Source organism: Channa argus, chromosome 18 (assembly GCF_033026475.1).
Source record: "Channa argus isolate prfri chromosome 18, Channa argus male v1.0, whole genome shotgun sequence".
NCBI classification, from domain to species: domain Eukaryota; kingdom Metazoa; phylum Chordata; class Actinopteri; order Anabantiformes; family Channidae; genus Channa; species Channa argus.
Window position 1 is genome coordinate 21,836,737 of NC_090214.1, and position 27,083 is coordinate 21,863,819.

Here is a 27,083-nt window from a genome sequence, read left to right on the forward strand (position 1 = left end):
CATATGGTCTTGTGATTAACCACAAAGAAATCACAACTAGTGTCTGATCCATGAATCAGTGAGTGTATATGGCCACGAGAGAACAATGTGTAAAATACCTGAAAAAGGAACTGTCTGCTTCTCAGGTACTCAGCCAGGATATCCAGCATCCGTACCATCTGGGAGAAAATGAGAACTCTGTGGCCTCGCTCCTTCAAACGGACCAGCAGTTTGTCCAACAGAACTAGCTTCCCGCTGCTGCGGATCAGTTGCTGTAAGTGGAAAAAGGACGACTTAGGCGCTGTGTTGTGTTAGGGCTGATGTGTGTGATGTGTTAGAGCATTTCAGCATCACCACTACAATGTGCAATACCGTTGCTGATTACAATATTTCTTTTTGTTTTAGTTAACATTGTACGAGTTCAACAACGACTCTAAAGAGAAGTCTGCCAGGGCTCTTAGCTCGTCCTCCTTTACAAATTACAGGAGTGCTCAGATTTTAAACTCTACATCCCCATTTTGGGACTGTATGACATATCTTAGATACTGTTCTGCTTAATATACAGTAGACTAAATTTCCTCAACTTATAAAATGAGCTAATTAGATAATTTGTATTCTGTTATTTTAAGGGCTGATCTAAAAGTTTCTGAAACAAAGAATACTACCAGAGAGGCAGAGGAGAATCTAGCTCAAATGACAAGTACACAGCCTACCCTACAAGCTGTTAAAGAAAGTATGATTCAAATTCAAATTAAGCGAAGAAAGAGAACAGAGTTGTAGAAAAGCGTGTAAGTATCAGTTCCATATATATCTATGTTGAATTAATCTTGTAAAAAGTTGTGCTGAGTGGTATAAAATATTGATATTTTTAGTAACGCTTTTGGTTACAGCCAGCAACTAATAGGGTAAGTACAGGAAACTTACTTTGTACTTATTAGTACAGACTGTGTACGTCCACAGTACCCATGGATTTGTAGTTGATTAATAACAATAAGCTAATTTGGGGGAATAACAGGGTAACAAGATGAGATTAAGGTTTACTTATTAAATAATTACATGATAAGTGTTAATACTTACAGTGTAACTATGAACTACAGATAAGAAGATAAGAGGTTCCACTTTAAATTACAGCTTTTTTCAAAAAAGGGGTTTAGATAATTTAGTTAATTTAAAAAAAAAAAAAAAAAGAGGCAGCAGGAATAACCTGCATATGTGATATTTATTTATCAATAAGTTGTTTAGAATACCAAAGCTAAACTAATTTAAATTGGTCTTCCATGCAAAAAAAGTAAAGGCAATAAAATATAAAAACATGATTGCTATTTATTTTCTCAAAAATGTATATATCTAAACCCCTTTGTTAGCTATTGTTATACAGAAGGTACAACAAATGAGGGCTGTAATTTATAGTGGAGCCTCTTACCCTCTTATCTATAGTTACACAGTAGTTATACCCTAAGTATCGTAAGTGTTGTATCCTTTGACAACAAAATACTTTTTCTTATTCTCATGTTGTTAACCCATTATTCCCTTAAGTTTGCCTATTGTTTTTAAGTCAGTGACTATATATATGTATCCATAGGTACTGTGGAGGTACACATAACTACTGTGGAGGTACACAATAGTCACTAATAAGTAAAGTGTTACCATATCTTTCAAGGTACTCAATCAAGGTTAGAAAGTACAGTACAGCCACATCCCTTGACTATATAACTAAATGCAGAAAGTTAACAGACCTGTAAGGCTTCAGCTTTGTTGAGGAACTCATTGTCATCTGGGGGCTTGATAAGGTAGCAGTGGTTACAACATTTCTTAAGCTCCATCATGATGTTTAGGAAACCTGATGTGCTGCCCTTGGTACCTTTACTCAGAGCCTTGTAGTTCCTAGTCAGGATCCATCTTTTCACAAACAGAAGAAACATACAGACACTTCCATGACTATACTGTCCCAGTGTGATAGAGATTATGCATACAAGCAATAAAATATTTTTTTATTTATTTCTTGTTTAACATAAAATCTTTGGTTTGTAATGTCCATGTAAAGGTCAAGTAAAACCAATTACTTTACATTAGAAAAATTTATAACAAACAAGAAAAAATAAATACATCCTTAAAGAAGTGAGGCATGGATAGAAATATCTGTAGGACAAATCCAGAGCAAGATGTAATTTTAAGATCAAGGCATGGAATTTTTCACATCGCCTTCACTTTTTGAAATTTTGTTATGTTGCAGTCTGATACTATAAGTGTTAAAATTCACATATTTCTCATTAATCTACACTCAGTACCCCATAATGTGAAAACAGAAGTTTAGAAATGTCTTTTTTGTTTTTTGTTTTTTTACATACAACTAAAATATCACATGTACGTAAATATTCTGATCATTGACTCCCTCCTTTGATGAACCACTTTTGGCAGCAATTACAGCCTCATGCCTTTTAAGGTAGGAGACAACAAGTTTTGCACACCTGAATTTGGGGAATTTCTGTCATTCTTCTTTGCAAATCCTCTCAAGCTCAGTCAGGGAGTGTGTTTACACGGACTTAAGTAACCAGCTGGTTTAAGTAGGGGATTAGAGAACCTGGTTTCCCCCAGGTAGATGTCTGTTGGAGAACACCGATTACTCTGCCGTGTATACCTAAATCAGGTTTCTCCAGCTGTACAAGTGTGTAACGAAAGGCTGCATGCAGTAACACGAGTCAAAGTATGAATGAAGTAGAGATCATTAATGGGTTACAGGGCGATGCCGCATCATTTTTCAAAAACAAAGTTCGCTTAAGGGATGACAGATATTTTAATTAACACAAAGTGCCTCATCCAAATAAGTCACTTTCCCTCATGGATGTTTAAAATTTAGACTGCTGTAGATCAGCTGCATGTTTCTTTCCTTTCCTTTCCTTTCCACACACACTATACATTTAACATCTGAAAGCTTTCTCTGAGTACCCCAATTACTTAAGTACATGTAAATGCAGTCATTCACAGAGTTGTCCCAAAGCGACTCCTATGCTCTCTGATGTGCTTGTTGTCATGTTGGAAGATGAACCTTCAGCACAGTATGAGCTCCTGAGCACTGTGGAACAGGTTTTCATTGACAATGTCTCTATATTTACTCCATTCAGCTTTCCTTCTACCCTGACCAGTCTCCCAGTCCCTGCTTCTGTAGATAACGCCCACAGCGTGATCCTCCCACCACAATGAGTTACTGTAGGGATGGTATTCAGCAGGTGATGAGCGTTAAAAATTTTGTTGCAAGTCCAGATTGACTGTGTTTCCATTAATGTAAGTACTGGAGATACTTGCAACCATTGTTACATTGCTTCTTGTTCATCTTGCTTGTTTTCTCTGTTGATGTGTTATGAAACTGAACTACCCAGGTTATCCATGTCTTCTTGGACAAAATGTATTCACACCTGCAGAAGTCTAAAATTAAATTATTTGATCCTGGCACAATCTTTTGCCCGTAGCAGTTTTATACTGTATTTTTTTTTTCCTTTTTAGTTTTTTATTTTAAATGTTTCACAACGCAAATTGCTTTAGTGGTACATAGACATCAGAACATTAGAAAGGAGAATTAAGACTTAAACCCACTGGATTAATGTGATCACTTTAGAATTTTACAAAACAATTTTTAGGATGATGTGTAAATATCCAGGTTGTGGCAGCACTAGTAAAATTACAAGTATGTTTACTGACTGTGGCACTGCAACAGGACACAGCAGATATAGAAAATGGTAACTTTACAGAACAGCAAGGTCTCTGTCATTGCCGCAAATTATGCTTAAGATAATCTTTCTTGTTTACCACACTACCAGTCCTTTATAATGCATATTAATAGGAAATCAAACACAAACACACTCTTCTTTCTCCAGTTAAAAAGCAAAATCCAACTCTTACTTGTAATACTGTTTCTGGATAGCACTCATCTCCACTCGGAGGATCTGCTCCACTTTGGCAGGAAGAGATTTTTCCACATCCTTCTTGACTCTACGCAGTAGAAAAGGTTCCAACTCTTTGTGCAAACTGGTGTAGCCTGAATCTCTACCTTTGCCATGTTCCTCTTCAAACAGTTCCCAAGAGTGAAACCTTAAACAAGACATACATAATGTGTATGTATCAATAGTTTTTCCCCTGTTGTTTTATAGATTTGTGTTTATCTTCTGTATCTACTGTTTTATGTAAAAACAAAACAAGTGCTGTAGTATAAGTTAAGTAACCTATGGCCACATTTTGGTAACTTGGTCTTTTTGAAAAAACTTAACACTTTGGTCAAAAAATTTAAAGCAGTGTTCAAATAAGACTAAGAAACTACTTTAAATCACTCAGCTACCATTTCAGTGTAACAAATGATGGCTTACTTCTCAGGCATAATGAAGTGCAGCAGTGACCAGAGCTCTTTCAGAGAGTTCTGCAATGGTGTTCCTGTGATCAGAAGCCTGTGATTGGACTTGAAGTCAATCATGGTTTTGTAGAGAAGGGAGTCATCGTTCTTCAATCGGTGTGCCTCATCCACACCAATTATGGCCCAGTTAACACTGCCCAAAAACGACTGCAGACACACAATTATTACAGACTATATTTGCCAAGTTAATATTAGAAGTAAAATTTCATAGGGTCACAATTAAGATACAAACTACATCAAGACCATGACCCATCATATGGTAGCTGCCAACCTTGTCTTTCAGAAGAATCTCATATGTTGTAAGAAGGATGTTAAATTTCAGTCTCTTGCTATGAACATGCATCCATTCATGTGTTCTGATCTATTAAAAACACAAAAGAAAAAACATATGTTACAATCATTTCAAATATACATCCTTAGCCTCTTAATTACACCTTAAACTAAGTAATGGGGGAAAAATGAATTTATAAAAAGTGTTTCTTGCTTAGTATGCAAGAGCACCATACCATGTTCCTGCTGCTGATGTCTCCCAGATAGACCACAACATTCATCTGAGGCGCCCAGAGCTGAATTTCTCTTTGCCAAGAGGTTAGTGTAGAGAGAGGCACAACCAACAAAAAGGGTCCATACAGTTGATGCTCATTGAACAGATAGTTGAGGAAGCCGATTGTCTGGATAGTCTTCCCTAGACCCATTTCATCTGCAAGGATACAACTATTACCTCTGTGAATGAAGGGAGCAGAAGACAGTAGCATTAAAAAAGGAGAAATTGCAACACACTGCTACATGACGCAACCACCTAAATTGCATTTAGCCTCTGTAACACAAATTACATATTTTGTTGATTTTTTGTTATAAAAACCAACAACAAAACTAAATGGTTGAAGACAAGTTCATGAAAGAAATGTAGCAAATGAAATATGTCTGACGAATGATTTTTGAATTCTCAATTTTACATCAAAAAATAATGTTTATAATTGGCATATAACTACTTTTGCAGGGTTCAGACAAAACCCTGATATAGTAGTTTCTGTGCCTACTTAAAGCATAGATTTTGGATTATGCAAGTTGAAAATACATGGACTGCTCAAGACATACTTGCACCAGGAGTGGGCCATCCAGTTCAAACTGTCCAACTGGTAGTCTCGGAGCTCAAGTCCATCACCTCCTATGTAAGTTGGCTGCTTCTTCATGGGCACAAACCTGGGTCTCTGTTTCAGAACCTACAGGAAAGAACAGCAAGTGTTTAGCTAATTGTTTAATGTTAGAACTTTCAGTTTATTTAAGGCAGTAAAATAACACAGAACTAAAGCTAAAAGCAAGCTTGCAAAGATTGTGTTATGTATTACCAAAATATGCCACTAGAGACTTGGCAGATAGTTACCTTGCAGTCTCTGGATGGAATAGTCTTAGACTGGTTTCTGCACATGTAGTCACTGATACATTTCTGGAACTTTTTGGCAATCAGAGCACCATCTTCCCAGCTACACTCCGAGTATGGTAAACCCTGCCACTTGCATAGGTAGTCAGGATAACCAGCCGCAGACTTCTGGTTTGAATGTCCTGCTCAAAAGAATTCATACACCTACTTGGTTACACAATTCCTGTGGCATCAAAAAGCATGTTTCCATCACATGTTACTGGCTAAATGTAATTTAATTGACTGCCTGATACTTTTTTAGTCATCACCTCTACAAATTTTACTAAACTTGCTGAGACGTTACCAAAAGGTGATGCAAATAGCCTGCAGACTGATTTGTCAACTGCATTTTTAGCAGTCTTTTAACATACCTTCAGCTTTAGGCAAATAATTAAAAAAATAATAATTATAATTATATATATATATATATATATATATATATATATATATATATATATATATATATATATAAAGAAATTAAGAACAGCATTCTTTCAATATCCTTCACTGCTCCAGGGGGTTGCGTTAAAAATAACCTAACAGCATTTTTATCTGATGTTCTTACAGTGATCAAGTATATTAAGATAATACTTAACCTGCAGTGACAGACAAATTATCTGGTACCATAAGCAAGTACAGCATAGTCAAGTTGAGCCAGTGCAATGTGGAAACAAAATACTAATGTACAATGCTTTAGAAAGAATTCAGGAACTTTTTGCACACTTTTTGTTGTATGTTTACATACAACAAAAAAAAAGGGGGGGTTGAGTAGAAAGGCAGACGTGATGTCCCAATTCAGATACCAGTATTGGGCATTGGGTTCAACACTGCTCGTGTACTTGTAAAACTTCGATGCCCTACCAGATACGTTAACCAGGTAGGCAGAGGAAATCTGTGCTTAGAGCTGTTTAAAGATAACTTTAGACTTCAAGCTCTGCTCATTTAGATATAGTTACAAGTTATATTTGAAAATGACATTGGAGACAACCAATGGAGATCTACAGGAACTACGGCTTCATCTAAAGTTATTTTACCTCTATACTCATCTGTAGAGATCCATAGTGCGTCTCCATCCAGGATCTGTGCTTTGTTACCATTTGTTTTTCTTTTGTTCTTGGTGCTCTATTTAAAACTGTGGCTGTCACCATACTTGTTTTTGGGAGGAGAACACACAAACATTTCCATTCTTGTGGGTTTTGCTTAACTGTGCAGTGGATTAATGAGGATTTTAATGTTCAGCAATTCATACTAGAAGCAAAACAGTTTAGCGCTTGTATTAGCAGTTGGTATCAGCAAGTACTCAAAAGTAAGTACTTGTACTCAGTCTGGAAAAATTTGGTAATGAGACAACACTACTTTTTATTGTCCTTTTATTTTAATAATGTACTTTACAATTAAAATATTTGCACTGGTGCACTATTAGTATTGAATAGTTTATTTACGGTGACTTGGTGACTCAATGGGTCATCACAATCAGGCTGGAATGCTGACTTGACAACGATTTCAATTGTAACAGCATTTATCTACCCTCCTAAATTTCTACTGAGCTTGGGACCGGCACAGGCTGTGGAACAGGGGGTTCAGTGTCTTGCCCAGAGACAACATGTGGTCGGGAAGAGCAGGGCGCAAACCTCTGACCTTATGATTGGTAGGCAGCCAATCTACCAACTGAACACTGAACCTTTAGCGTTGTAACTGCAAATGTGTTGAACATTATACCAGAATCAAAGTCAGTTTTGTGCAAAAAGGTCTGAAAACATCCTGAAGCCACTGCATATTCAGAGTAAACTGCTTCATTCAACCCACAAATGAAAGCACTATAGAAACTTACCTATGATTCGCTCAACTAGCTGGTACTGTGAATGTAGGTCATTCATCATTTCTTCCTGGCAATTGAAATATTCAATATCCTCTGGTGAAGCTGCCTTTAACCTGGTGAAAGGGGAAAAAGAAGAAAAAAAAAACTATGAATTTATTAAGCACAAGTTTGTATTCTATTCATAATATGGGCCAAACAGAGACTTAGTATGCACACTCAGAGCATAATAAACTAAACTTTGGATTTCAGAAATTAAAGATTTCAATAAAAAAACAAAAAACAAAAAAAACAATTGAATATCTTTAAACAAGTAAATTGCTGCAGGAAAAGAGATACAGACATTTAAGATCAAGACTGGGTTTTATCAGCTCAGCAGTATTGTGTTTCTGAACATTTGTGAATTTGGTGATGCAGAAAAAACGTTTTTTGTGAATGTATCACCAAGCAGCACAAAAGTCACATAAACAAGTTAGGAGAATTGACAACATCTTACATACTGGTGCTGTTCATTAGAAACAGCCAAAATAATTCAGTGTCAAAATTTGTTTCCCCATCATTCATACTGGTCTTAATAGTTTGCCTTCTGCAAAAGTAGATTAAACGATTCAATATCAACCAATAATGCTTAGTGTAGTGTGTTGCTACAGTGTGCACAGATCAGGTTGTCACCCAGAACAAATTAATGGTATCGACTAGGTGTAACTGGGCTCTCCTCCATGCACAGTGCTGTCTCTGAAAGCAAACTCTTAGAGATGCCCAATGGTCTCTAGAGCGTATTTAGGGATACTCACAAACCCCCAGCTTTTCCACAGGGAATGAGAGTTCTGATACCCTGCAACTATAGGTCGCTGGAAGAAAGGCCTTTTCTGTGCAAATAGCATTTCAGAGTATCCAATCTTCTTGAAGGCTCTGGGTTAGACTCTTGAAAGGGGCCTGGGTGTTGGAGTTTTGGGAAGCTGTAGAGAAGAACTTTCAGTTTGTTCAAGAAGGTCCGGACAAATTATTTGACAACTCATTGCTTTGACAACTCAGGCCATGTTTGGCAGGACAGGAGAAGTGCTGGCCTGAACTGGGGATACTGGAACCGAGAGTGGAAGAAGCACTTTGATAAACTCCGATTATACGTCTGATCAGACATTATTCAGGCCAATCACTGACAGCGCACATGCTGAACAAGTAAAAATATAAGAATATCGGTATTATCAGCTTTACTCACAATCTCCCAACCACCATCAAGTTATTCACAGTGAGCTTGTTGGCAAATCACTGATTAATATGAACAAGCTAAAGCGAAAGCAATTTACTACAAATCTTAAAAGATGAGAAAGTTCTGGTGGTCTGCCAAATAAATATAAATTAATAGTAATCTGGTTTAAATTCATTTAGTTTTCCTTAATGCAATTTGTTTTTTTAATTATTTGTATTTTTTGTTATGCAAACAGAGGAAAAAGGGGAAAACAAATCTGGGCAAAGTTTAAAAACTGTCAGCCGTAGGCAATGAACAAATCAAACAAGAACTAATGTTAAAAAATGAATCCAATAAATAAATATATACATTTTGACAGGCAAAAAACAAAAAATAATTTTTAAGTCAAGTGATGTTGTTTACGACTGATCTGCTTCCTTTTAATGTCTCACAGGTAGGTTTTAAGGGATCCAAGAGCCGTTTTGTTGAGGTTGTGCCCAAATTTCCCTGCTCGTCCTATATCCACTTCACCCCCCCCTTTCTTTTTTTTTTAAAGTTGACTTATTATAAGCCGTCTAATTTGTTTGGTCCTATCCTTAAATGCACTATTAATTGCCCCTCCTCTCCAGCTCTGTTAGAGCGAGAGCAGAGGCAGAGTGATATAGTGAGTGAATGAAAAGAGGGATTGGTGTTTGGAAGAACAAATCCATAAATCAGAGAACTCAAACCTTCTTTTCTTACTCATCGCTTACTTTCTAAAACATAAACAAACATGATCACACCTCCACATAACCCTAGAGGAAGAATTTTGCACGAACACAACTGAAGTGCACATTTCTCTTGTCTGCTCCTCAGGGATGTGTGTCTGCACACATCTGCGTGTGTAGCCCATGGTCAAAAATATGCACAGGCCAAACTGGATGCATGTAATGTTTACAATGAAGAGCAGTTAAATTAGCTCTGACAATATGGTTTTGTGCTGTGAAACCATGTACATACATACCTCAAAGTAAATTATATTAATGGGATGTTTAATTTTGCATCTGATATATCAGACTACCCACAGTAATTTCCAATTTGTTGACCTCAGATTTAAACTCGTTTTAAAAGGAAATGTATTAAACTTGTTTTTATTATAATTTTGTTTTTAATAAGCAATATTTATGAAAATAGTACAGTTGTACATTGTCCTTCTTAACTGATAATTTTGATTAGTAGGAGTATTCAGTCGTATCTAAAATGGTAACGGTAAATGTTCTGCACTTCTATAGCACTTTTCTACCTATTGGCACTCAAAGCACTTTACACTGCTAGTTATTCACCCATTCACACACACACAATAACACACACACACTCATACACCAGTGGGGGAGTTGCTATGCAGCTGGCCAACGCTCACCAGGAGCAACTAAGTTGGGGTTGCGGTTCATTGTCTTGCTCAAAGACACTTCAACATGGGGATTGAACCGACAACTGTGAGATTGGTGGACATCCGCTCTACCTTCCTGCGCCACAGTCGCCCAAAATTACGCATAAGCAGCCACGTATAGCAGGAACATTGCAGAGGGCATCACAGTGAAATATACAGGAGAAATTATTTGCATGCAATAATTACATCTTATTAATACTCTTTTACTTGACTCTGACATCCTCTTGCCACCATGCATGAGACATTTTCTAGGTGAAACACCAATTCAAACCCTTCAGGACAGGTGTCTTAAGTACTTAGAAAAGCACCCATTGCCAGTTATGATCAGCCAATTCTGAGTTACAAAGAGGTCTCAAGTATTACAGCGATGTCAGTGGTATACACTGCCAGCCCTACTGAATAAATAAAGTGGCTCTTACCATTTCTTTTTTTCCTGTTCCTTCTTCTTGAAATTGTCCAGTTTCTTCATACCCTTAACATTCTGTAACTTCAGTGTGTCCTCCGTCTCCCAGGTGTTGTGGATATGGGCCCAGTTTTTCCACTTTATCAAATACTGGATATCTCCAGTGTCTTTGCTGGGATTAAAGTTGGCATTAGGGTCCCCGTCTGCTTCTACAGCATATACAGTAGTTGCACTTCCTGTTGCTATTATGAAAAACAAACAAACAAAAAATACACACTGTAACATAATTTTTTATCTTTAGAACTAGCACTAGGATACATGAGGATCGTAGATTGTTATCAATTTTAGTGTCCACAATCTCATTGCAGGTAAATCATAGCAATTAGGTCATGTTACATCATTCTACATCTGCTTGCAAACTTTAACTGCACAAAGTTCTCTGCAGGTTGGTGGTGAAACAGAGTTCAAAACAATACTGCTGTTTGTAGCATAACACTGTGAGCTAGTGAGGAATTATTCAGTAGCACCACTGGACCATCATGTTGGACAAAACAGAGTGAAAAATCTATTCCTGTAAAACCAGCAGCTGATATAAATGGTCTGCACTTATATACAGCTTTTCTACCTATCGGCACTCAAAGCGCTTTACACTGCTTCTTATTCACCCATTCACACACAAACACATTCATACACCGATGGGGGAGCTGCTATGCAGCTGGCCAACACTCACCGGGAGCAACTAAGTTGGAGTTCAGTGTCTTGCTCAAGGACACTTCAACAATTGACCGGAGGAGCCGGGGACTGAACCAACAAGTGTGAGATTGGTGGACAACCGCTCTACCTTCCTGCACCACAGTCACAGTATAAATGCAATCAAATACATGATCCAGAGTTTCTGCTGCTATTTTTTCAGGATAATAGATAGCTACAAAGCATTCGACAATGTACATATAGTAAGGAAATAAGGGTCAAAGGTCAATTTTGGAGCTGATTTTAACCACCTAGTGTGCTGACAGCTGGTAAACCTATAAAGGTACATCATCACTCATTGGTTCAAACACCATTTCCATTGGGAACTAGGGGCAGAGCTGCAATCATCGCTCTTTTTCACATTACTGAGTACAAAGTTAATGTTTTGATAATTTCTTATTTTTGTCCTTTAACTGTTTTTCTTGCATGCACCTTAATGAGCCCCGTTCTCATCCACTGGAGGGGAAGAGTAAGTTTGACATTCCCTTTACTGCCTCCTTCTTTTCTGCTGCTGCCAGGGACACTTGGCTAAGCTCCACCCTCGCTTATAGAGAGACAAGAGGCTGCTCCACAAACTTTATTTTTTATTTATAATTTTTCATAAATAATAATAATTTTTAATTTAATAATTTTTTAAATATATTTATTTTTTGGCATCTTTTTTTGGAACTCAGAACACAAATTATATTTATAAACTCTATTTAAGTTTTTAGTGCAAATTTCATGCACTTTAAGATAACTGTCTTTATTGTCAAAGGTGCCTTGTTTATTTATTTATTTTTTATTTATTTTACACTTGACAGGACGGCATTAATGTCAAGTCCTGAAATGTAATCAACAGTTTAACTGCTTCTGATGAGGCTCAGGAAAAAAGGTCTTTTTGGTTACTCCAAATACATTTAACCATATTATGTGAATGTCTGTAAGCCAATAATGAAATGATAAGTGCAGTATGCAGCAGCCATGGAAGCCAGCAAACAAACTGTATCACTAGAGACAGATTCAACCCAACCTAAAACTCCTTGGCATCCTTCTGAAAAGCTTCATGACCAGAGAAGTAATATGATGTGGGTGAATGCCAGAGATGTCATTAAAAGATACAAACAACTAAGGGCCCAAAATGAGCTTAAGACATAAAGCAGAATAGGCTTTTTCTCCTGAATAGGTAAGAAACTACTAGTAAAAATGGGCATTTTAATGGAACTTATTCCAACACCTCTCAAAATTTGGTGATACACTTGAAATTCCACACTAGGCTAAATTCCTATCCACAGCCTTTGCTAGAACAGAATGACAAAATTAATCTTGTCACTGTGGTTCTTACCCATTTTCCTTCCTATTCTGCTGTCCATCACTCTCTCCAGTGTTTCAAATTCATCTTCCTCAGGCTGTGGGACATCTTCACCCAGAATTTCCACAAGGTCATCTGAATCTGTCTTTAGCTCCTCATCCTCCTTGTAGCTGATGTTTACTGTGGCCTGGCGCCGTGGCCCTGAAGATTCTATCTTCTTGCAGTTATCATCCTCATCATCAGAGGATGAACACTTCTGGGCTTTCTTCCTCTGGTTGCTACTTTTCTTTCCATTTCGAAAATTCATCCTGATAAGAGAAAAATTAATAATGCAGGTACCAAGATAAATCACACTACATCCTTATAGATTGTAAATCTAAAGGTATGACGTGATTGACTAGCATATAGTAGGTAATTTAAGAAAATAATCTAACCCCAAAAATAAATAAATAAATTGCAGCTGGCAAGAGGCGACTCTTCACTTACTTGGTTGGGGGTTTTTTGCTTTTGATTTTGTGACTGGGTTCATAGTCCGATGCAGTTTCGTCACTGTTGTCCTCTACCGATGAATCAGATCCAGACCCACTTCCCGATGCAGACCCTGATTCAGAGCCAGAGGAGCCTGAATTTTTCCTCCTTTTGGATCCACTTGATGTGTCAGACTCATCGCTACTGGATGAGTCCTAGAACAGAGTATCAGCAAAGACAGAAGCTTTATGAACATCACTAAATGATAACTAAATAATAGCTCTCTATTGTTATTTGGATAAAACAAACCTCATCAGATCCACTATTTGAGGAGCTTTGTCTTTGCTGCTGTTGCTGCTGCTGTTTCCTGAGCATAGCAGATCGTTGCACTGCAAGAATACTTGGGTTGGACTTCCAGAACTGCAATCAATAAATGAAGAGTAAGCTTTGCAAAAATATGTTAACAGGTTGAGATGCTTTCCTAACAGTGGCTGCCAACTACATTAAACACAGAAAAATATGTGCTACTAATGGTGTTCTAAAAATATATTTAATCAGGTCATCGGTCAATTTCAAATTTCTACATACTGTTCCCTGCATTAGACAGTGTTGCAAAGAATCAAAGAAATGCAGAGTTTACACGATATGTGCACTTTTTAAAATCACGTTTAATTTAATTTTTTAAAAAGGTATACACAAAAACAATGTAATGCATTCTCCACAGCAAAAAAAATGAAATGCAAGGCTAAGTGAGATATTTATATTATTTTCCCAATACTTAAATCCTACTCTTTGTGTCTTTGTAACAAATACTACAAAAATACTCTTTGATCCTGTCATTGAATTAAATATGATACAGGCTAAATGGTTCAACTCCTGAATGCTGTTACCTTGAGATAAAAATCGGTAAAGAAGATGGTAATCTGTGCAAAAAATAAAATAAAATTTTGTAGCCTTAAATTTAAATAAATAAATTTTAAGGCATTTAAGACTAAGGATCCAAAGACACCGTGGTACAGTTTGACAAACAAAGATGTTATGCACTGTCAAGGTGACCACACAAAATAATCTTTGTAGTTAACATAATGCTTAATGCCCACATGTACAGATGAAGTTTGTTAGAAATCACATTTCTTTACCTCAGCTCCATCAATGTTTGACTTATGTGGCGGTTCCATCTTCTCCTTAGATTTTTCTGTGTCAGAATCTGACTGGCTGCCAGAGTCTGAGCCACTTCCTGAGTCACTGCTTCCTGACTGGCTGCTGCTGCTAGAGGAGCTAGAACTGGATCCTGAGCCAGATCCTGATGCTGAGCCTGATCCAGAACCCGATTCATCATCAGAGTTACTATCACACATTAGGAGAAACATCAAAGAAACATATGGAATAATTATTCACAAATCAAATGATTGATCGAATAAAACTCAAAAATCTCTAGGTTGAAAAGAGCTTTGATTGAAAGTTTTACTAGTGTTCAAAACCTATGGTTACTACCAAACAATTAGATAAGTTTGAACTGAATCCATCTTCAAAAGAAATGTGTGTCAGTAAAAAATGTATGAATAAATAGACCGTATTTAAAGCTGCAGAAAAAATCTTATTAAAAACTGTATTATCACATAAACACATTGACAACCTAATGTCTTGTTACACACCATTTTCCTAATTCTGAATTAAAAGTTGATCTGTTTGATTTATTTAAAATCATATGAATCATTTCTTTTACCTGGGAGATTCTAATTGCTGATGTGAGATCAGATGATGGTTTTGCAAAAGAAAACATCGTATTCATAGAACGCTGGGGCCACAAAACTGCTTAATTCAATCTAGTTTTTCCCCAGAGGTGTTACAGAGTGATAAATCTACCTCTAATAAACCATGTTCGATTTGTACAGTTTGGAAGTTGTTTTTTCCACTTGATTGTAAAGAGCACAGACACCCACCGTGAACAAGTTGCATTTTGGCATTACATTAGTCTTAACCATAGGATTATCATTAGCTAGTGACAGCTAATCTGACCTGATAGTTTTTCTTAGAAACAGCAACAAGACAATTGGAAAATACTAGCGGATCGTTACACCGACCTCTTCAACAACACTGTCAATGACTTGCACTTATGGTCCCAGGTTTCACCTATATGTGTGCTTATGCATTAATATAACTTGTAACAGGATATGTTGCAATTGTAAGTGACAGCCAAAGAGCCTCTTTTAAGTAAGCTCTCAGAACAATTAGAGTAAACTAAGTAGCCCTCTAGTCCCAGAAAATCTTAAAGCAAAGTGAGACTTCTTCTCTAGTAACCAGGCATCAGTTTCAGAATCTCACAGGATGTGTTAGAAATGGAGAGTTGGTAGGAAAAATATAAAGTGATGTTTGTTTAGGTGATATTTTCTATTGCATGTTTGTGTCCACATGCTTGTGTATGTGTGCAGCCAACATTAAACAGTACTTTATATGATGAAAGGATTCTGTGCTACAATAGGATCTTTTCAATTATAGCTTATATGCATTGAATAATGCATAATACACAATAACAAAGGAACAATTTAGGGGGAAAAAAATAAATCGCATATTGAATGGCAATTGCAATATTGCTTTTGTAAAAAAACTAAACAAATATTTGCCCATATCTTTCAGCCCTAGTAAACACAAACAATATGAACAACATATGAATAATATTCAGTCCACTTCTGCTAAAACACTGAAAGCAAATTCATTGCAAAGACGGAGGCCACCACAAGATTAATCATGTTCTGCAGAAAACACTGTAGACACTGAAACAGTGTTGTATGTATTTTAGACACCACTGTTTAAAAACACAACCATAGCCTTTTTCTTTGCTAAAACAAGGGTGCTAATGCCATGCAAGTGCCACCAAAGCTGAGAGTACAGGAAAAGTTCGTGTTTTATCCCACAACACAATGTCATCTCACAGTTCAATTTAGCCAAGTAAATTTCTGTGTGTAGAAACTGTGTTTAGAGTCGAATTACCTGGCACTGAGCTAAATCCACATCTTAACTTGTTAAGATTAGCAGATACTGCTGCCACTTTAGCAAAACAGTATCATAACAATAGACATCACCCTGCAATTTTAGAAATGACACATTTCAATGTAAACACACACAAAGGCAGGATGCCAATACAGAAAAGGGAGAGAAGTAAAATAAAGGTATATGGATACTAATACCAATTTACTCAACGCCATTGTGATGTCCTTATATGAAAAACAAGGCGATTTACCTGGATTCTCCACTGCTGTTGCTTACACTTTCATCCTCACTGCGTCCAGCCATATTTAAGTCCAAAATATGGGCTCTGCCTTGCAGCCTGTAGTATTGTGTTCCACGTGGTTAATCTGCAAGAAAACTTGTATATTAACAACAAGGGAAATACTCTAGGAAATGCCAGTACAACCTTGTCAAAACTGCAAATTTTTCAATTATAGTATATTTTCAAAGCAGTAAGGATGTGGCACAACAAAATCAAGTATGTCCGTTTGCAAGATGTTATTATTACACTGCCACCAAGCACTAATATTTACTTTGTTTAAATGTACAACAGATCTAAAGTGAAAGTAGGCCCGTTTAACACTTTAGCTTACTAAAGCCATTCTAACTCAGAGTCCTTGTCGCTTCTCAAAAAAATAAAGGATCTATAAATTAAAAAAAGCATGATGTTCTTATGAAGCAAACTTCTTTTCAGCCCTTCAAATTTGAATGCACTTTATATTTTATACTGATGACATTAAGAATAAAACAAAAATACTCCAACTGAAAAAAAACATAATGGCAATTGGAACAATAATAATATGCATAAAGATCTTGCTGGCCATCATGCATAATTATGAAAGCAAATTTGCAAATGTGTACATCATGTACATATATTAAATTGTGATATTTAAAAAAAAAAGTCTTTGATCATTTTTGTAGATATTGTGATTTATTATTGTCTTGATTGTGTTGTGTCGCTGATTCTCTAGTGTTGCACGTATGAGCAAAATATTGTGACAGTATCATATTGTAATTTCATCTCAGTTACACCCTTTTCATCAGTAATATGCTCTGAGGATCTACAAAATTGTGTTGAAATGTTATTCTAGATTGCAAACAACACAATGCTGGTTATATTACTTAGGCCAATAAAATCAACTAGAAATATACTGTCCCATAGTATAAACCTTACAAAGGCTTCAACTGTCATAAATTCATAAGTCAATTTTTGTATCTTACATTTTCTCGGAACGGTGACTGCCAAACACCCAACGTGTTTTACTGAACATGTAGAGAAAAGCTCCAAGTTAAGAAACAAGTTCAACCTGGAACAGCCGGAGTTGAGCGGATGGTTGCTGTTAACGTAGCATATTACTTGGATGCATTTCTTTCTTCACCACTGAGGCCTCTCGGCCCTGTGGAGCAACTGCGTGTTTTCATGTTTTCGTTTAACACGTTGGGCATTCTAAACGCTAAAAAAACACTGACCTCAGTCAGGGTTACACATCTCGATACCAACTTTCATGTCATTTATTCGGGGTATCTGTTGGTCTCCCTGTGGCTACAGTTTAGCTAGTAGCCCAATAGCTAATAGGAGCTAATGACGCCAGCTTTAGCTATTGGCGGGGTACGTTAGCAATAACGTTAATTAATGCAGGACACCCAACGCGTCAGTCAGTATTTCATTTTGATATTAAACGTAGAACTGAAGTCCACAGCAATCGGCATTAACACAACCATCAACTTGATTAATGTTTACCACGTTATTGCTACAGTATACCGAGTATAACGCTACCCTGCTGTTTGCTAACTTTTATGCTAGCCTTCTGATTCTCCTGGAAAATAACGTCATTACTAACAATAAAAGATAGTCATAATCCCAGAACAGGAACCGCAACCACGTAAGTCAGACTTATTAACGCTAAATTCTTTCAACGTGAGTTCAATAAACATTCATTTATGATGAAAGACAGACCAGCGTTTACTGGGGTTGTCAAGGAAAGCAACGTTAGCCAGCTAACGTTATGAAACACGAGGCTAGCACGGAAGCTAACTAAATAAAAACTTTGTGCTAACTACTTAAGCTTAGCCTGGAACCAGTGGAAGGTTCACTTTATTATAATACTCAATGTTTGGCATTAACCATTCATGTTTTATCATCTGTGATAAAAGACGATTCATGAACCACACCAGTGTGTCACACATATATAGTATTCAATATTAAACCTACAAAACCAAATTTGCTAACCTAACTTCACCCTCTTCCATCTTGTTTTCATTCACTGTTCACTTCTCGCGGCTTTTTGCCCATCAACATTAGCTTACTTTCTCTCTGTACTATAGGATAAGTAAAACCCCACTGTACAATTTCCTTTTAAGTTACAATACCTGTGAAACTCCAATGCAATGGGTGTCTAAATCCGTCCTTCCACTCCAGAGGTCCTTTCTTCTTTTATTTAAGTAATGAGCTAGCGTTCGTAGCCGCTGATAGCTAACGTTACCATAAGCCAACTAACTAGCTAACTGTAGCTAGCTCCCAGTTAGGGAGAGCAGCCCCGAACGACTCAGTTCGGTACGAGTGGTACAATGTTGTTCCCTCTCTGTCTAAAAATGGAATAAGTCCCCTTTCTTATTTTAATATTAAACAAAGTCAAATACTCATTGGTTAGAAGCGATTATAGAGAACTGGCGTTTCAATCCAGGGTCTTCCAACAACCGGCCTCCGCCATGATGCCATAAGCTTCACTTCACTAGGAAACCCCGGGCAGTGACGTAACGACTCAGTTAGTCACAACATACAGCAGCAAACATCTGACAGCGGATAATGTTTTGTACAAAAATGGATGGCGTGTTAAAACAAAAACGTTATACATCAATAATGTGCGGGGATTAACGTGATTACCTGGTTTACACGAAAAGGCTAATTTTAATTAATGTCATTTCAAGTTAAATCCGAGTGAAAAGTTACACTCCCCAGTGGTTATTCATTAATTTACTTTGTTCTGCCTGATATCTAATCTTCAGTATCCTAAAACTAATTTTAACAGTGGGTTTGCGGGTATTTGTGTGCTAATGAAGCCTTTTCTGAATAGCATGTTTTCATACAGAAAAGGCATTAAGAAGCAAAATTTCCAAAACTAAATTCAGAATCTAATAATTTGGTTATCCCCACCTCATTGAAAGCAATCACTTGCATAACTTTAGAAACAATAAGTGAAAGGTAATTTTATCCCATAGGAATATATAATTCCATCATGTCAGTGAGGATCATATTGGTTCCATTTGAAATTAAATGAACTGAACTAAAATTGAAGATTATGTTGATCACAGTTCTTGTTCAGCTTGTAAAAATGACCTGTATCTGGTAAAGTACTGCCATCTGCTGACTGCGACTATGGCGCAGGAAGGTAGAGCGGTTGGCCACCAATCTCGCAGTTGTTAATTTGAACCCTGGCTCCTCCGGTCACATGCTGAATTGTCATTGAGTAAGACATTAAACCACAACTTAGTTGCTCCCGGTGAGTGTTGGCCAGCTGCATAGCAGCTCCCCCATCAGTGTATGAGTGTGTGTGTGTGATTGTGAGTGTGAATGGGTGAATAAGAAGCCGTGTAAAGCGCTTTGAGTGCCAATAGGTAGAAAAGCGCTATATAAGTGCAGAACATTTACCATTTGCTGCTGATTTATTTAAAGGATGATCCATTAGGTGGTTAAAATCTCAAATGTCATGCTTTTATCTGTTTGGTGACCTTTTGGATTTGTCTGAATTTAATTGTAATATAATTATATTTTGCTTTTATCTGTATGGTGACTTTGAGTGTCATGAAAGGTGCTTATAAAAATGTATTATTATTATTATTATTATTATTGTTATTATTCAGACTTTTAATTATATGATCAGTGAAACCCATGTGAATACAGATATAGTACTTCTTTAAGAAGTTCTGAAGGTAAAAATGTTACTTAATTTTATACTATGCTTGGTACAAAAAACAAATATACAACTACTCCTATTGTTTATCAAATTAATTTGTCCAATAAATACAATATACACCCTCCATCCATCCGCCTATTATCTTAAAAGATGCCTTCACGGATACTGAACTTTAATTTTTTGGGTCTAGTTTGAGTAGTAAATGTGAATGACTTTCCTACATTAAAATATTACTCTACTTCTGGCAGAAAAACACCTCTAGATGACATCACTCGGACGAACCTTCAGTTCAGATAATGTTGTCTTGTTGCTCACACCATGGAGTTTCTAATCATGATCAACCTGCTTTTCTAGAGGTCCACAGATGACATAATCTTAAACACCTAATGATGAAAAATTCCTCCAACTGATTTCATCTGGTGGATTTTTTCAGCTAGAAGCAGAGACATATTTCAATATATAGGAGGGGGGTTTAAAACCAGTTTCTAAACTAAAGCCATAGAAAACCAGTTTGATGACTTGTAAATGATGTGCACTTACATAGCGCTTTTCTACCTATTGGCACTCAAAGCCCTTTACGCTGGTTTTCATTCAGCGATTCACCCAATCACATTCACAATCACACACCGATGGGGGAGCTGCTATGTTATATGGACGTGTGCTATATTTGCCTGTATTATACGTGCGTATATATTCTTGTGGTTATTGATATTGTTATTAATAAAACCATACCACAGCGTCTCTAGACCTAATTGAAATATGACAGCGCAGCATATTGTTTGAAGGAGCATCATTGGCTGGCTGAACGTTTCGTTTATTATTACGGACCAATAGGAAGTGATCCAGGAATCCAGCAGTCCCAGAACGGAAGCACATATTCTGCATCAATGCAATTTTAAAAGCAATGGTAAGAGGCATTTGCTGAGCTGTAGAAATACTCCCAGTCCTGTTCAAACCACAGAATCACATTCATGTCCTGTCAAAATGTTAAAGTTGTAGGCGACCTCATTGTATAACAAGAATGGGATGACGGAGCGAGTGGCCATAACTGCACTTCAGAAGGTGAGTATATGAACGCATGTACCGATTTTACCACCTCATTCTGGCAATGTAATATATAGGACATCTACACAGGGGTTGCTGCAAAAATATTTAGCCAGACAGGTGAAACAACTGAAAAATAATGTTACTATATGCTAATTAGACAAGTTAAATTGAATAGCTTATTTATTATTGGGCGACTGTGGCGCAGGAAGGTAGAGCGGTTGTCCACCAATCTCACAGTTGTTGGTTCAATCCCCGGCTCCTCCGATCACATATCGAAGTGTCCTTGAGCAAGACACTGAACCCCAACTTAGTTGCTCCCGGTGAGTGTTGGCCAGCTGCATAGCAGCTCCCCCATCGGTGTGTGAATGGGTGAATAAGAAGCAGTGTAAAGCGCTTTGAGTGCCAATAGGTAGAAAAGCGCTATATAAGTGCAGACCATTTACCATTTCCCATTAGAGAAATTTAACGACGTAAATAATGCGGAGGTGAGACACAGAGGTGCATCCCTGATGCTTATCATTCATAGACTGATGATCCTCTTATGGCTGCCATAAAGGACCTGTACATATATATCAATGCATGTGGGAATCAGTTGCCGAGATTATTCTAAATGCGCAGTTCATTTATGAGCATTTATGATTTATATAACTTAAATGCAAATATGCAGCAAAGTTAGGACTAACATGTTGGGGCCCCTGGGCTAAACATGAGTTGCACTCTCTCTCTCTCTCTCTCTCTTTCTATATATATATATATATATATGTTCTGTTTTTGTTCTTGTAGATAGGTCATTATGTACAATAAAATGCCACAAACACCTCAATGTCCTTTATTGCCAGTGTCAGTACTTTACAGAAACATACACTCACTGGCCACTTCACACTGCTTCTGACAGGAATTGTACTTTTACAATGTTTTGACTTTTACAATTGTCAATTGATAGTGACAATTCTACTGTATGTTTATTATCGAGGTCATAGTGTGTAGTGGAGTTGTCCTAGACTGCATTATACAAAGAGATGGTTCTAATGTCTTGGCCCCTTAATTAATTAAAACCACGACTGTATTGGATTGCTTTAGATTGTACATGTGGACCCAATGAAGTGGCCAGTGAATATGTATTATGATCAAAATGACCAAAGACATTTGTAATAACAACAAATTAATTGCCCCTTCACACCCCTTCAGGGTCTGGCACTCTGGAGCAGTATCTGCTTTTCTTGGTTGGGAGTCCACCTTTGGAGACCCAACATTCACTGCACTAACTAAAATAGTTTTGTTAGTGGTTATATGTTAAATTCCAAAGGACAATTTATTTTTCCCACATTTGCTAAACTGCACGGCATTTACTTAAATACATTCCATTTAGTGTGGAACAAGATGTGGTGCCCTTTATTTTCATAGTTTTTCCTGTTATTATATGTTTGCATGTGAAATTACAGTGAGTGCCTGAGCCAAACCAATAAGTACCTGCTGGTGGATTACATAAAGTTGGATTCTGTTTGCGCAAGAGATTGTATTTTATCAACATGTGTCTCAGGTTTGCATTACTAACGCAATAATTATAATACATATTGGGCTTCCTTTAGAATCCAAATACGCTCCAAGTAAAAACCAATTTGGTTTTTTACAACAGGAAACCTTGCACCATCCTCTGTATCAATCATGAGCAAATATAACTAAACTAAACAAATAGGCAATAATTATTATTAATACTGGTTCTAGTACCATGGTGTACTGCAGTTCTCTGTATGGTATGTCCAAGTGGTGTTGCTGAACTCTACCAGAAGCTGTTGCACTACCAGAGAAGACTGATGAGGATTTAGTGTTTTGTTTGATATTAGAGACAGTTTTTACCACTGCTAAACTAACAACAAATGTAGAACTAAAATATAATATGACTGTGACCATGTTTTACATTCATGTGGGAATGGTTGTCTGTCTCTGTATGTCTCTCTGTGTTGGCCCTGAGATAGACTGGAGACCTGTCCAGGGTGTTCCTCACCTCTTGCCCTATGACAGCTTGGACAGGCTCCAACCCCCTGTGACTCCTAACAGGATAAACAGTTTGGAAAATGCATGGATGGAACAGCAAATTATTTCTTTTAATGACTTCTACAGCTTTGCAAATTAATTCTATTGTAAACCAATTATTTGAAATATTTTATATACATTGTCAATATTTGTAATATCGAATTATTAACTTTTTTAAATTAAGTGAAATACACTGTTGGTTTAGCTCTATATAATATCATCAATTGGTTATAAAAAAAACTTGAAAATAAGATAAAAAGCTTATTTTGGCAAAAACATTTATTATTAAGTTCCAGTTTTCCTAATGTATATTTTAGCTATCCACTTAACTAACTTTAGCTTTTCTCTTATATTTGCTGGATGGTAGTAAAATATAGTTATTATAGCTAAATGGAATGAATAATGTCATAGTTCGAGCGGATTTTAAATTATTACCTTGGAAAATGGGATTGAGGCTGTTAGCTTCTTGTGTTTGAAACGATTTGAACTATTTGTCTCCGTGATCTGGCATTTTTAGAAAGAAAAATGTCCCTAATGAGTCATTAGAAATATTTTCACTGTCCTTCTAAATCTAAACTTGTTTGTACCTGATTGATCTGATAAAAGGTCCTCAGATTTAAAAGCCCCCATCTTCTAACTAAACACGGCTTTTATTCGATTTATATCCCAGGGCTTGTTATTTAAAAAAACTGTCCTCTCCTGGTGGCACTGATTGGTGGCACTGGTATTAATTGTTTTTTTAACTCTACCATTTGCATTTACGTACATGTACAGCTTAACATGAACCCTCTAATAAGAGCTGAGGAGATGCAGAAGATGTCTACTTAGGTCAGATAGGAACCCCAAAACCTTGTGATAAATATCATCCTTTGATTGTGAGATATGTTAAGTAGCAGAAGGATTCATATTATTCTGTCCCGCAACAGTAGATTTCCTAACTATTATCCAATGAGTATACATTATCTTGGACAGAATGAAACCGTGCTGAATAGTTTTGCCCTGTATTTGTCATGGGTAAGAGAGACATTAGGTAGGTCAATAAGTAAAGGCAGAGGATCAAAATCTGTTTTAACATTTACATTTTATTAAGGTGACAAACTATCTCCTGCCAGGAATGCTTGACTGTACACCATGAAAATAAGCAGTGGGTGACGATGCCAGTTTTTATTTTGCATTTAGTGCAATGTGAAGAAAAATCCTGATATAATCTGCTATGTTTATTTTAAGAGATAAGCCCTGTTTTAAGTTTCCACTGATACTTGTTTGCTAATTTTTTCCTCAAATCTCTTTTAAATAGTCAGTTCCTGTGTTTGCGGAACATTTGAGAATTTAGTAAAAGAAGCCGACTGTTTTGTCCTCACTAGTGAAGAACATGTATTGCTCAATCAATGATACGGTCAGTATTGATGGCTTTCTTTTAAAATAAAATCCCAAATTTGCAAATATTTCAAGTAGTTATATTTGGGATATCAGGTGTGACTACAACCCGTTTAAAAGATGCCAGAATTGACTCGCTGAGTAAGTTTTTTTTAAGCAAGAAAGTGCCCATAACTCAAATCTGGTCTCTATTCCATCTATATGAAAGTCATTGTTTTTGCATAAAGTTGGATTTGATCATCCTTGCAGATGAGACTGTTCTCCATGCTAAGTAAAATATGATGTGAAATAGAAAAAGTGAGCTGATCTGTGTCATTTGTTCATTTTTATTTGTCATACTAACTACCTCTTGGTTTTGTCATGAAATATTTTCTAGGCCCTAACCGGCTTCTGAAAATGTGTGTCATGTTTTTCCCTTTACACTTGATTCTTTGGGCTCTATGTTGTCATCCTATATGTACAAACATTGATTTGTGTTCATTGGACTAGGATAATTCAAACAGGTGCTAGTTACAGGGTTTATAACAGACTGCACAAAGTGAGACTGCATTATGGTCACCCCTACTAAAACTAAAAGAACTATGAGAAACAAAAATAAAAGTCAAATAATAATTTAGGCCTAATGTCCCCGTGCTGCATAAAAATGTCTTCCATGAGAAAATGAGGCACTGCAAAACAACATGTTGACAACAATTTCTAATAATAGAAAACACAAAATTTAAAGAGGCAAAAAGAGAATAGCATCTTGCAAACAAAGATATAATACTGGTAGTTTTTCAATACACATTATTTGAAGAACTCAGTATACATACACAGATATTGTGATTTGCCACAGCAATAAAAGAAAAGCAGGTAAAAGTGATAGCATCTTTTAATGATGGCTCTTCATCACTGGCTATGAGTAAGGATAGAATCACTAAGAACAGCAACAGGACCAGTCTAGGCATGATGGGAACATTGTTCTGAACTACAAAACTTATCAGTAAAGATAAAGACTGCCAAAGTCCTGCAGAGGACACATCTGATACTGATACATCACAGATATTAAAGATTATAAAACTGTCCATGTTAAATTAACTGGGTAAATCTGGAAAATCTCCTAAGGGTAGTTTCATTTAATTCAATGTAAGATTTTTTTTAAATTGCCGCCAGTAACACGTATCCATCCATCATCTAGTTTGACTGTAAGAAGGAAAGAAAATGTACCTGTTGAGTGTTCTTCCACAAGGTGGAGCCATAGGAACAAAAGTTATTGTAAGTTGTAATGTTTCAGCACTGGTGTATTTGTTAGTAGAATTTGGAAAACTTAAAGGGGAGAAACCCCGCAGAAAACCAATTTCTCTAATTTTGTAAAAAAAAAAAATTCACTTAATTGAGATGGATTTACTGAGAGCGCTGCACAAAAGGACACTTAAATTATATTAAAGTCGTACATTTCATGTTCAATTTCACGTACTTGTATTCGTTGTAGTTTTAAATAAATAAACGTTACATCTAAGATGATTTTCTTTGGTTAAAAATGGACATATAGACCTTGAGGGCCACACTTCAACTGCGGTAAGAACCTCTGAGGAAGTGAAGCTAGTTCACTTCCTTCAGTGGGAAGAGATGTGAGCAGTTTGACATAGTTACAGTAGGCTGACAGTACAAAGACCAGAGTGTAAAGTACACATTATGAAGGGAAATTTTCCACTACTCAGTGCATCAGCTCCAAACGAAGCTGAAGCACCTCACCTTTGAGATGAAACTAAATCTGCCTGTAGCCTATTTAAAATGTCACAGTATTGCATAATGTCTTTCCTGCTTTGTTGTTGACAAACCATTCTTTTCTCCATTTCACTTTGACCTAAGCAAGAGTGTCAACACAATGTGATGCAAATTGCTGCAGCATGAAGAAAATCAACCAGTTTTTAAATGAGCTACTTAAAATTTAGATAGATAGATTTTGAACTATTAATTTGTTTTGGTTGGTTCTGTTTATTATTTGCGTATTTAGAATTAGAGCGTAGTTAATAAAAGGCTAAAACATGGTGGTTTTTCGCATCATAATGGGTTTTGTGGTTTGCTGTCAGAAAAAAAATTCATAGAACACGTAAAAATTAAAGAAGCATTTTCTGAAGAAATAAGTTACTGGTGTGCACATGGACGCAGGTTGTTCTTGCTTTTAGGGCTTTTATAATAACAGGAAAGCTTTTGTATGTAAATGGAGCCAATGGGAACTTATGACAGTAAAGTTCTAGAGTTTTTTTGCTATGTGTCATTAAGAGCTTATTATGGAGTTTTTATTATAGACCCTGATAACAGGATCTGCTTATGTAGTAATTTTTATTATCCCTAGGGCATATGATTAATTTTAGTAATTTATTTTTATTACGTTATTTACTCTATAACAATTTTCAAAAAGAAAACTCACAAAAAAAAAAAAAAATTATGCACAGTTTGATTTATTTATTAACTGTCTTGGTTAGCATTAAACCTAATGCCTGACTTATGGTTTGGTTAATCTAAAACAAGAAAAGTATAAAAAAAACAATTATGCTAAAAAAATGTAATGA

The 27,083-nt window shown here is 36.5% G+C and overlaps 2 protein-coding genes across 3 annotated transcripts in view; one reads left to right on the forward strand and one right to left on the reverse strand.

Annotated features, from left to right (window-relative positions):
• Positions 1 to 18,894, reverse strand: part of chd1 (chromodomain helicase DNA binding protein 1) — a 42,906-nt gene extending 24,012 nt beyond the window's left edge. Inside the window, exons 1-16 of one of the 2 annotated variants that reach the window (XM_067484095.1) lie at positions 18,527 to 18,894; positions 16,389 to 16,503; positions 14,287 to 14,494; positions 13,457 to 13,567; positions 13,166 to 13,362; positions 12,713 to 12,987; positions 10,655 to 10,880; positions 7,633 to 7,733; positions 5,766 to 5,944; positions 5,480 to 5,604; positions 4,888 to 5,104; positions 4,653 to 4,742; positions 4,338 to 4,528; positions 3,877 to 4,065; positions 1,716 to 1,878; positions 99 to 251 (exon numbers count right to left, since the gene is read on the reverse strand). In XM_067484095.1, the coding sequence (XP_067340196.1) occupies positions 99 to 251; positions 1,716 to 1,878; positions 3,877 to 4,065; positions 4,338 to 4,528; positions 4,653 to 4,742; positions 4,888 to 5,104; positions 5,480 to 5,604; positions 5,766 to 5,944; positions 7,633 to 7,733; positions 10,655 to 10,880; positions 12,713 to 12,987; positions 13,166 to 13,362; positions 13,457 to 13,567; positions 14,287 to 14,494; positions 16,389 to 16,441 (2,478 nt within the window). In that variant the 5' untranslated portion in view covers positions 16,442 to 16,503; positions 18,527 to 18,894. Of the gene's footprint in view, positions 1 to 98; positions 252 to 1,715; positions 1,879 to 3,876; positions 4,066 to 4,337; positions 4,529 to 4,652; positions 4,743 to 4,887; positions 5,105 to 5,479; positions 5,605 to 5,765; positions 5,945 to 7,632; positions 7,734 to 10,654; positions 10,881 to 12,712; positions 12,988 to 13,165; positions 13,363 to 13,456; positions 13,568 to 14,286; positions 14,495 to 16,388; positions 16,504 to 17,377; positions 18,257 to 18,526 lie in introns of those variants that run through there. The other variant, XM_067484096.1, reaches the window with a different exon arrangement.
• Positions 18,895 to 20,942: 2,048 nt separating this feature from the next.
• The window catches only part of syk (spleen tyrosine kinase), a 34,879-nt gene continuing 28,738 nt past the window's right edge, over positions 20,943 to 27,083 (forward strand). The window contains exon 1 of the mRNA XM_067483250.1: positions 20,943 to 21,132. The gene's annotated coding sequence lies outside the window, so the exon portion shown is untranslated. The remainder of the gene's footprint in view (positions 21,133 to 27,083) is intronic.